Genomic DNA, 12757 nt, shown 5'->3' with positions numbered 1-12757 from the left:
ATTTGCATAATATCAAAAATGCTTCATCTTTAGTTTAAGTCAATCATAATTGATAGTTATAATAGTTTTTCTTCTTAAGAAGTAGTTAACATCAATATTTAAATGCACCAGAAGTTCTTTTAAAAAGCTAACAGTGAATCATTTTAATGAGGAAAGTCATTCTTAAAATAGAAAAGAAAATTAATCCTTGAATCATGTAATTTTAAGTCAGAATGGACAACAGAGATTATCTAGTATGCTCCTTTGGTTTACAGATGAGAAAATTTCAAAGTTCAGAACAGAAAATTTAAAGAATTGGCCTCAAATCACGTATTCTGCTCCAGTTGCTGGTACAGATAGAACTAGAACCCAGATCTTGAGCACACTTTCCATTGTGCTATACTGGTACCTAGTTTCTATATTTGTAAATATGTGCTTTTCAATATTGAATTTTCTTTACAAACCATCAGATCAGATCAGTCGCTCAGTCGTGTCCGACTCTTCGCGACCACATGAATCGCAGCACGCCAGGCCTCCCTGTCCATCACCAGCTCCCGGAGTTCACCCAGACTCACGTCCATCGAGTCAGTGATGCCATCCAGCCATCTCATCCTCTGTCGTCCCCTTCTCCTCCTGCCCCCAATCCCTCCCAGCGTCAGAGTCTTTTTCCAGTGAGTCAACTCTTCGCATGAGGTGGCCAAAGTACTGGAGTTTCAGCTTTAGCATCATTCCTTCCAAAGAAATCCCAGGGCTGATCTCCTTCAGAATGGACTGGTTGGATCTCCTTGCAGTCCATACACCGAGTTAATACAAGGCCTACCTATTGGTAAAGTCCTCACCAATGCAACTAAAAGAAAAATACCTTCCTATGACAGGTGGCTCAGTGGTAAAGAATCTTCCTGCCATCGCAGGAGCTGCAGGAGACATGGGCTTGATCCCTGGGTCGGAAGATCCCCTGGAGAAGGAAATGGGAACCCATTCCAGTATTCTTGCCTGGAGGATCCAATGGAGCCTGGCATACTATAGTCCATGGGGTCACAAGAAGTCAGACACAATTGAGTAGGCACACCCATATATATGACTGTATATCTGAATACTTTGACTGTGTTGAATTGAGCCATGTTCAAACCTCATCTGTATTTAGATCCAGAGACTTTTCATTGATTCTGGACCTCACTCTAGTTTAACCAAAAGAACTTGAAGTTTTAGAAAACTTGAATTTTAGGTGCCACTTCTGTTACTTAATTGTTGTACAGCCATGGTCAAATTACTTAGTCTCTAATGGGTCTTAATTTTCTCGACCATAAAATGGAGTTAATGGCTGTATTTGCCTCACAAAGTTACCATAATGATCAAATGATGTGACAGTGATGCAAAAGGCTTTTGAATATTTAATGTGCCAGATACTTTGCCAGTTGATATATCATATTTATTATCTAAGCGTTAACTTTCACTTATCAACTAGTTAATTTCACATATACTGATTTTATTTTGTAATGTTTTTTCACAGATAAAATCTTATCTCCTGTTACCTAAGCTTTTTTGTTGTTGATACATTTATTCTTTGATCACATTAAGACCTCTGTAGTATTCCTTTGTTTGTTGTTTGATAAGGTAATTATGTATTATTTATTATCTGATTACCAGATTTATTTTCTAGATATATATCTGATTTTTTTACAGTAGTATTTTTTATCTTTCTCAATTAGATTAAATGACAAAATTACCTTTCTCAGGAAAACTAATGCCATTTCTTGATATAAATTACAGTTCTCTGATGCAAATATCCTTTGGACCTATTGCTGAAAATTGGGGGAGGATGGACATTGATAAGGCATGAAAGGCTCATGTTTTTTATCAACTTTTTAAAGATGTTAACTTGGGCATCAGCATATAGGTTTACATTGGGTAATTGGACCCCTTTTGTCCATATTTGTTTTATTAAGATAAAGAAATTCCTATCAGACAGCATGGTAATACCAGATACATAAACAATGCACCTGGACAATTTTTTAACTAAAGAAAATTTTAAATGCCCTATATTTTAAAGGTAAAGTTAAAATTCTAATTTTTAATAATTTTTGTACTGTTGTAGGACGGGGGAGCCTGGTGGGCTGCCGTCTATGGGGTCTCACAGAGTCTGACATGACTGAAGCGACTTAGCAGCAGCAGCGTAGTTTTAAAGACATTGTAGAATTTCATGATAGGTAATTTTACTATGAAAGTTATCAAAAATTATGAAAATCAGGCAAAATAATATACGTGATTTGAAATGTGCTGCTTGTGGGATATGTTGTACATACCATGATAACTTACCTTTGTTAAATGTTTGGAAACAATAAGGAAGCCAGGGTCATATTTGTAACTGGATTTACTTCTTAACAACTGTTTTATGAGTTACTAGACTGCTGAACAAATAAAAAGGCAACATCCTCAAAATATAAAAAGAGGTTTAATAAAAAAAATTTAGATGACACAAGATATTTATTTTCAGTAAAAAATGTATTACTATAAAATATTGTTGACAAGGACTTGTATCTCATGAAGATTAACAATACTTAGTATTTTAATGTTAATATTATATAAACTAGTTCAGTTTTATAAGTTCTAATCCCATGTATCTAAAAATGAATATCCTCAGTATACCTAAATGTATGATTTTTTTCCCATTGATCAAAGTGTTTATTTTCCTAGAAATCTTACTAGTTTGGAGAAATTTATTTTATTATAATCTTCTAATCACTGTTAGTGATTGGATTATGTATGTCAATGTGAAATAAGAAAAAAGACTAAGGCATACTTGGCTTTATGTCTTGTTTTTGTTCTCATACCAGAAGAACCACTGTCTCCAAACCATTGAAGATCTACTATAGTTATCTTATCAAGCTGTGAAAAGATGAAATGGATAAATGGTAGCAACTAAAATTAAAAAAGTAATTTATGTATGTGGTATTTAGTAATGGGCCTTTTAGACACCAAATTTACTACCAAATACTTGAAGCAGATTTTATTATCGAACAACTTAGGGCAGAGGGAAAAATACTTGAGAAACTTTTTGAATATATGAAATAATAATGGTCTTAGGTAGATTCATTATTGGTGGATTAGGATACACTGGATATGTTTCTGATCCACCCTCCTTTAACCCCTAGTGACTTTCGTCAAATGATTGGCTGGAATTCATTTCATAATAAAATCTTGGAGCAGATTGTAGCCGCTGAAGCTAATTGACCCAGATAGAAATTGAATCTGTTGTGTTCAAACAAAAACACTGTTCTAATAGTTGGACTCACTAGGACAAATACGTGTTAAGATGCGTAATAGTCACATCGTTGTCCTTGTGGAATATGATTATTTATAGACACATTTCCTCACTCTAATTTTGTTAGGGTAGAAAAATATCTCCGTTTAATCCATTGTATTTTCATTGAAAATGGAGAAATAAGTGTATGAGAAATACTTGTATTGCCAAATCCTTCAATTGGAGTAATACTTGTTTTGCACAGAACACCATTCTCTTCTCTTGGTTTTCTTTTGTTGTTGTTATTAGAGATGTACTTTTAAACTGGGTGTGACTGTTCAATAAAATGTTTACAAAGATGTGCATATATTTTTGCTGAACCACTTATCATTAATTTTGTGCACATTTATTTAAATGGTTTGCTGCATTTCCTAGCTTCTTAAGAGTATTCTTTAATGTTACCTGAATGCTTCAAATTATATTTTCTTCTTTCCTATGGCGGGCACTTCTACCTATATGATCACTTTACTTAAGATCACAGTAAAGCAAATGCTTTTGTATTTTTAAGATCACCCACAGCTTCTACAGTATTAGGCACTTCAGTTTTTATGAAATTGCGATGTTCCAGAATTTCATCTGGAGAAGGCAATGGCACCCCACTCCAGTACTCTTGCCTGGAAAATCCCATGGACGGAGGAGCCTGGTAGGCTGCAGTCCATGGGGTCGCTAAGAGTCAGACACAACTGAGCGACTTCACTTTCACTTTTCTCTTTCATGCACTGGAGAGGGAAGTGGCAACCCACTCCAGTGTTCTTGCCTGCAGAATCCCAGGGACGACGGAGCCTGGTGGGCTGCCATCTATGGGGTCGCACAGAGTCGGACACGACTGAAGTAACTTAGCATAGCATAGCATAGAATTTCATCATCATCTCATTTTATCAGACATAGCACACAAGTTGTCCATCATGAAGAATCTTAAATTCAGTTAGTATTTAAGCAGATTTTCTTAACTCTTATTAAATTTTTGTTATGTTTCATAGCACTTGTAAAATATTTTTAAATAGTAACATTAATGCTACTATTCATATAGGAAATAGTTTATCCTCTTAAATTTTTATATTTTCGTTGTCTTTTTAAAAACAAAAGTGGAGTTTATATCCACTTGTCTTCTTTGTCTTAAAACATTGTTTTTGAATTAGTATTATTTTTGCAATTTTGTTCTAAGAATATTAAAACTTTGATGAAAGATAAACTCAGGTGATCAGGATGTTGATTCAGGTGTACTTGGCATAGCAGTTCATTAACTATGTGTTAATTATCCATGATTACTCCTGAAAAGCTATAGTGGCTTCATCTTTTAGGTTGCTTCATTAAATCATTAATTTTCGTGGTGGTAACTAAGCCTGACATAAAATTAAGTCATCTCAGTCTCCACAGATTTTTATCTTCCCATGATGTCAAGAGCATTGAGTTAGTTAATATAGAGTAATGCAATTTATTCCATGCATATACTGACTTTTTATTTTAGAATTATTTATATTATTTTGGCTTATCTGATATTTAAGTATAATCTCATAAATGTGTATCTTTTAATTAATCATTTAATGTTGTAGCTTACAATTTGTATTTGCTGTGTAATAAGCCCATTTATGTATTTGAACCACTTCTTATCAACAGTTCTTTGACCCCTGGCTACATGAAGCTGCTACAGTTTATCCAGAACATTATTTATAAGGAAGGATTTGATGGATCCAATCCCCAGGTATTGAGAAACTTCAAAACCTTTTTATAATCATGTATGTAATGTTTTTAAACTCTCTAGGGCTAGAACCAGAAGGGCTTAGAATAATCAACAGTGAGCAAGCTGTTTCTAAACACAGAGCATGTAAATAAGCAGAATACATGCAGCCTTAGTTTGACTATAAATGTGTGCTTTGAATTTTTGCTAAGTTCTCAGTGGATACACAGAAAATGTTCATATGCATTGTCAACATGAATTACTTTTAAATATGTATTTGTAGTGCCTGAAATTAATAAATAACATAGCTTGAAAATTACTGTTAAATTTGCAGGACTTGTATTTTTCTATCTTAATTTTTTACAGTTATGTCACTCAGGCCTTAATTTTGAATTACGAAGTTCAAGACTTTATTTATTATATTATGCTTTGAGTTGTCTCATTGCATAAAATATGCATTTTTTATTTGCTACATTAAAATATTTTGTATCTTAACTATTTCTCTGTAGCTCTATTTTTTAAAATTTCCTCTGGATTCCTACCATTAAAAATGTTCCGGTTAGTTTAACTTGAACAAAATGAGGGAAATTTTATTTCTAGATATCATGCCTTTCACAATTCTTCCTCAGTGATTTTAATTGCTATTGCTGCTAAAAGATTTGCATTTCATTTATATTATTTTAGCAGAATTATTTCCAGAGCACCATTATTTTTGTTGAAGAAGACAAAAAAGCCACAAGTCTTATTTTTGGCATTATTAACCACACTTGCTCTTAATTCGTATCATAGATTTTTAAATATTCTTTAGCTTTATTGCTATATTTAACACATTGTCCATGGCAAAAGAAATACTTTTAGAATCTGTTTTGATCATCAGTTTAATAGCAGGTTGAAAACATTTATGTGTGTATGGTGAGGCACACATTCATTTATAGATGGTCTTTCATGAATGTTACAGTTTTTGTGACAGCCCTTGGTGTTTAGTACAGTTTTATTTTGGTCGTTGTTGCTCCATTTTTGGTCTAGCTAAGATTTATGGGCTCCATGTCTTCTCTTTGGTGGCAGTGCCCGTCTGGAGAGGTAAATTGGTCCCTGACAGACACCTCTCCCCACGCGCTCTGGTAACTATGGAAACAGGCATGTCATAACAGTTCCTGTGGTACATTGTGCAGAGCTGCTGCTCTTGTAGGATGACACATCTTCTAAGAGCAGGAAATTTTATAGAATGCAAAAAAAGCAAAGGCAATAAATACCCTCATACTTAGATATATAAGTATGTACACACACACACATCCAAAAAACCCTTAAAAGTAAGCTATTATTAGGATGGAATGAAAAGCTTTTCTTACTTGTTTCTTTGAATATGAATTAACACCATTTTAAGTAAATGATATTTTATGAACATTAATAGACAACAAACTCTGTAACTTTCATAAAGATTAAACAGGGTTGAGAAATACATTTTTATGGTGAGTACCAGGAATGCTAAAAAATAATTTTAATTAAATATGCCAATAAGTTATTATAAATATATTTCCTGTTTTATTGGAACTAAAATATAGTTAGTGAATTTGTATATTTTTGAATTATGGATTACATCATTTGCTAAATTACCTGGTCTGTTTATCTGTCTCAGAAACTTTAGATGACTTCCAGAAGCCACAAAAATACATCTATCAGGAACTACTTCAAAAAATATTATTCCTGAGTCAAAATAATATCCTGACACTGAAGTAAATCCTACTTTTTAAAAGGATATTTTCATCTTACTTTCTCTGTCACAGCATTTTCAAATAAACTAGTTGGGAGTCAACAAATGGACTCTAAGAAGCAGAATATTATATACTACTGTATAATTAATACTGGTAGTAAGTAAAGTATTGTAGCTTATCTGTAAAGATATTTGGAGTGGGAACATTTACAAATTGCTGTCATAATTTTATTTTTCATTTTCAGATATCTAAGAAATAATACAACAAGTGAAATTTGAACATTGATTTTTACTTAGAGTATCAGATTAACTATTTTAGATCTTCTCAAAGGAATAAATTTATTTATTGTTCAGCTGTCAGCAAAAGTTTATTTTTTTAATTTTATTATGCCTCACAGTATGCCCCATTATTATATGGTATAGCAAGGAATTATATGTTCCAAACAACACAGGAAATTTGTAACTCAGCCTTTGTTTTTACAATACTGTCATATTTTTAAAACTATAAATGTATTATCTCTGCTAAGTATTATGCTCAATTATGTTCTAATGTGCTATGTACCTGCTTCACTTTATCTATCACTCATTCATTCTCTGGCTTAATCTTTTCATTCTTCCTATACGTGTATATCAGTGTAACTGTCAAAGTCACTAAACTGTGGTTGTCCTGATCCTGCACCTGACAGCAATTTTGTTATAAACTTGTATAAACTTTTTGATACAACAGTAGTAGGTAATGATGACTGTGGGTTAAAATACCGCTGACCTTTCTGAAATGTTGACAGGGTACACAGTATGATGCTGCTCTCCTTTTACCATCAGATTTCATTCTAATATCTAGATTTTGTTTGGGAATTTTTTTTCCAGGTTGCTCATTCTTTTAGGTGTCTAACTTATGCTATAGATCATGAGATAGCAAGTTTGGGGATGAGAATATGAACCTTACTCTTGCCATTTTGTTTGAATTCTGAGTTTCTAAGTAATACAGAAAAATGAATAACCTGTTATATTTCACAGATACTTCACAGGAACTCATCAGAAATTTATTTATACTTCTAACATATACTACATTATTTTATTCAATACAGAAACACAAAGAAAGCATTTTTTATGGACTGTTGAGGATCACAACCTAGGGTATCATATTGTCGTCATACCCTCAAGGCAAGCAGAAAGGAAACTGACCCAACAGCCTTGATATTGTCATTGTGCCGTAGGTCCTTGAAGTCAAAAAGTTTTTCTCAAATGTGCTTAGACTAAATTCTTCCGTTTTAAATTTCATTCTCATAGTTTTATACAGGCTGTTGTATCACTTTATATATTTGAGGAATTATATAGTCTCATAGGGGCTTCTGAGGTTGCTCAGTGGTAAAGAATCTGCCTGCCAGTGTAGGAGACACGAGAGACTTGGATTCGAACCCTGGGTTGGGACGATCCCCTGGAGGAGGAAATGGCCTCCCACTCCTGTATTTTTGCCTGGAGAATCCCAAGACAGAGGAGGCTACAGTCCATGGGGTCGCAAAGAGTCAGACAGAGCTAAGCACACACGCAGGCATGCATAGGCTCATAGAGCAATCTTCTGTTCTATCCTTTTTTTTTTTTAGAGATGAGAAAACTAGGACCTAAGTAACGTAAGTGTTTTGTCCAAAATCATGCATAGCTATACAGTGCATATTTAAAAGCCTCTGTTTTACCTATCTTACTAACTACTGTCTTCTTAGGTTTTCCTCTTGTAACATTTCAATGTTTTATTCATTTTCCCTACTTCCTTTTATCAATAAATCATCCTTGAAAAGAAATACACAAAATCACTTTCATAAATTTTATTAATGGCATTTTATAGCAATAGCATGTTTAGGATCTTGTTTCATCAGAAATCGGTTCTAAAGAGGCACGTTCCAAATCTTTGCTTTAGAAAAATAAATCTTATTTTTCCTGTTAGAATTGTAATGATTTTCCAATTATTTCAATGTGCCAGGTTTTGCTAATAGCTCCTTCCTTTGCCTGGAAATTTTGCTGAATTGCTAAGGAAAGCATTTGCAAAACATTTGTCTGGTTAGAATAACCCAAACAGTAAGATTTATTATAAACATATCTGCTGGCAGACATTTATTGACATTCAAATTAGGTTTTACTTAATGGTTTTTCAATGCTCTTTTCCCAAGAAATATCATTAACTGTTATTCTCACCTTAATGTCAATGGGCTCAAGTTCTAAATGTTCACCTGTTTTGTGAAAAGTGTCAAATTATCATAAAAGTAGCTTCAAGAAGAAAAAATTGAGGCAAGTACAAAATGTTAAACACCAAAAAATACATTTTTAAACTTTTTCCAAACAGAATAGTAAGCAATTAACGTGATAGAATTCATCTGAGAAATAGTGAGCACTCTGTAGTTTGTTGTAAAACAGAATTTTATAATACTAAGAATGGCTTGTGCACATTCTAGTTTAGATTCTCCTTATTTTTATCTGTGATTTGTTATGTATTACTTTAATTGCCTCAAACATAATTCTTAGAGTAGTCACTGTTAAAATTTAGAAACAATTAAAGGTTTAAGGCCTGTGATACTCAATTTTTCAAAAGGAAAAAGCACAAGAAAAAAATAGTTCTGCTATTTTTTATAGTATCATAATCTGAAAGATCTCCTTAATATTGCCTTATTATTGATACTACATGAAGTTTTTTCCCACATCTGTTGACATTATCTCTCAGATCTGTTTTGAATAAAAATAAGAACTGGCAGATAAAAGTAAAAGAGGTATCCTGTCATTTACTAAAAATGTGTTTACTTCTCTCTCACTTTCCCTTAGAAAAAACAGAAAAACATTTTAAGAATAGGAATCCAGAATCTTGGTTCACCTTTGTGGGGAGATGATATTTGCTGTACAGAAAACTGTGACACGAGTCACAGCCTCACGAAGTTCCTCTATATACTCCGTGGGCTTCTGCGAACCTCTCTTTCAGCTTGTATCATTACAATGCCAACACACCTTATCCAGGTAAGAATTTCCCAAAACTGCTTTCTCCCAACTCATGGGTCATTGTTAAAGAGCAGTATATAAATGCTTTATAAATTATTTTCACGTGCCGTTTGTGTAAAAGAGATTTTAGATGCTTAAAATGCCAAAGCAGCAAGATATCTTTTAAGATTATTCAATTCTTTAGTATCTATGGTTTTAATATACAGTGAGTATATGGTAACTTCATCTTTACTAATTTTATTATAATTTTTCTTGAATTTACTGTAAACTTGCTAATATCATTGTGACATGAGGTTAATTTTGCTGCAGTATCTTTTCATTGATCATAAAACCAATCTGAATATAGATCTTGAAGAGATATTTTTACACCTATGTATCAGCAGCATTATTCACAAGACCTAAAATATAGAAGCAGCCTGACTATTCACTGACAGCTGAATAGATAAGCAAAATGTGGCGTATCCATACAACAGGTTATTATTCAACCCTAAAAAGGAAGGAGATTCTGATGTGTGTTACAACAGGAGTAAATCTTGAGGACATTTTGTTAAGTGAAATAAATCAGTCACTGAAAGATAAATACTGTGAATCCATTTATATGACGTACTTAGAGTGGTCAAAATTATGGAGACAGAAAGTAGAATGGTGGTTGCCAGGAGCTGACGGCAGGAGAGGATGAGGACTTATTGTTTAATGGGTATAGAGTTTCAGTTTTAGAAGATGGAAAGAGTTCTGGAGATAGCTGGTGGTGATGGTAACACATTATGAATGTATTTAATACCACTTAACTATACACTTTAAAATGGTTAAAATGGTAAATTTTACATTATATATATTTTACCATAGTAAAAAAAATGGGGACGAAAGAAGCTGATCTGCATAAGAGTGGTCCCTTTCTTGCCTCTTGTTCAGATATGTGTGTGTGTGTATAAATTATTCTGAAGCTATACTCTCAGAAAAAGAAACCGATCTCCCCAGGGAAAGAAGGGTCTTTGTAAGATTTCTTCATCGGTTCAAAAAGTTCTTTTCCTAAGAGTATTCAAATGGCAAGTTTGGAAGTATTTCTACAGTGAGTGTGTGTGTATGCGTGTGCAGTATACACATATACACTATGTGTGTGTATAAATATAAACTGCAACATGATACTAGAAATAACTGAAATATCTGCTGTAATGAAGGGAATGTGAAAGTCAAAATAACTAAATTACTGAAATCACTAAATCTTTTCTGATGAACATAATAAAACATTTTGATTTGGAGTAAACTATAGCAGAGAAGTTTTGAGGTTTGTTTTACTTCTCTAAGACACAGCAATTATAACAATGAGAGTAACCAGCAAGCACTTTAGGTCAGTACCTAACAATTCTTATGGAATTTTTAAGTAAATGCTATTATTGTCTCCATTTTACTTATAAGGAAACTGAAGTAAAGAGAAATTAAGAAATTAGATCAAAGTTAAATACTTGAAAAACTATAATTAGAACCCAGAAAATCAGATTCTAGAATCATAGGAAAATAAGGGTTCACCTAAGCTAGGCTCCTGTCCTTGGATGTGTTAAGCATTATCCCTGTTTTACAACTGAGATCTGAACTTAAATGACATATTCAAGCAAGTCAAAGAAACAAGGACTGTATACTTGGTGACACTCCAGAGGTCCATGAGAACTTTACATTTAGTTAAATTAACAGAAATATAACAGATATAGTTGAAATTTGGAGGTCTATAAGAAGTCTAGTGCTTGAATAAGAATAGACATATAAATTAACAGAATAGAATTGAGAGTTTAGAAATAGACCCAGGCATCTATGCTCAACCAGTTTTCAACAAGGGCGCCAAGACCATTCAACAGGAAGAGAACAGCTTTTGAACAACTGGCAAGACCACTTGATAGCTACAGACAAAAGAATGAACTTTGGACCCTTACCTCATGTCATACACACAAAATAATTCAGAATGAATCACAGACTTAAATTTAAGAACCAAAACAATTATGAAACAAATATATGTATATATGTGATTTTAAAATTTATTCCAAGGGTGCCTATGCAATAAAGAAGAGAAAGAAAAAAAAAATTTTAAGCCATTTTTGGTAGTGATCATTCTTGCTTTTTCGAGAAGAGATTCCAAACCTGTTGTGAATGTTTGTGACAGTGATTCCTCTAAGCCTCTGTCTAAGGGAGGAGGAGTAATATTATAAGACCTTAGATCATCCAGTATTCACCACTGATTAAACAGTGGTTGAGATGATAAGGTGAACTGGATGTCTGAACATTAACCAGTGTTTGAACTTTGGTATTTTATAGATGTTTTTAACTTCTTATGTTACTGAAAAAGATATAATTTAAATTATACATTTTAAAATACCAATTAAGAGACTATTTTGAAGTAGAAATAGGAAATATGGTCAGACTTTGGTGATAAATACACCAGTCTCTTCCCTGAACAGTTTTGCCTAGCTATCATATAGTAGTCTTGTAGTCCTAATACCACTGGAGTTATAAAAAAAAATTCCTTGTTCTTTGAGCATGACACCTGACCATTTTTTTAATCCAAATACATAGGAGAAAATATAAAACTTAACAGTTTGCTAAAACCAGTCATGATATGCAATAAATAGCGTATAAAACTCTTAACTCTTAAAGACTGGCAAGGAAAATCACAATGTTTAGGCTAAGAGAATAAAAAGTACTTACAAAGCTAATTAAGACATATGCATATACAGAATCAGGAAACTGTGCGTTTGACTAATAAGAACTTACACTGGTTTCTGTAGGCCAGTTGCAGTCCTGAGATCTTTTCAAATATTAACTCATTTAATCCTTATATATCATCATCATTTAGTCCTATATTGTTGGTACTGTCATTATTTCCATTTTATAGATAAGAAACAAGAGACTGAAAATTTCAGTGACTTTCCCAAGATCATACAAGTAGTAGAATGGCAAGATTTAGATCTAAGCAGGTCCCCCTTCAATTACCACACTCAACTACCCTGCTATTCTGCTTGGTACTAATGAAGTACTAAATAGGGCCAAAATTAAGAAGCAAACTGTGCACAAAGTAGCATTCAGTGATAGAAAGAACCTGGGCCTTGGAGAGAGACAG

At 33.2% G+C, this 12757-nt stretch overlaps 2 protein-coding genes across 3 annotated transcripts in view; one reads left to right on the top strand and one right to left on the bottom strand.

Moving 5' to 3' along the window:
- The window catches only part of IMMP1L (inner mitochondrial membrane peptidase subunit 1), a 478402-nt gene that overhangs the window by 177895 nt on the left and 287750 nt on the right, over window positions 1-12757 (bottom strand). The window lies entirely within an intron of this gene.
- Window positions 1-12757, top strand: part of ELP4 (elongator acetyltransferase complex subunit 4) — a 255269-nt gene that overhangs the window by 95723 nt on the left and 146789 nt on the right. For both annotated transcript variants that reach the window (XM_005890864.2, XM_070383610.1), the window contains exons 6-7: window positions 4898-4982; window positions 9481-9669. In XM_005890864.2, the coding sequence (XP_005890926.2) occupies window positions 4898-4982; window positions 9481-9669 (274 nt within the window). The remainder of the gene's footprint in view (window positions 1-4897; window positions 4983-9480; window positions 9670-12757) is intronic.

This window comes from Bos mutus, chromosome 15 (assembly GCF_027580195.1).
Source record: "Bos mutus isolate GX-2022 chromosome 15, NWIPB_WYAK_1.1, whole genome shotgun sequence".
In the NCBI taxonomy this organism is placed as follows: Eukaryota; Metazoa; Chordata; class Mammalia; order Artiodactyla; family Bovidae; genus Bos; species Bos mutus.
This window is presented reverse-complemented; position numbering and strand designations above follow the sequence as displayed.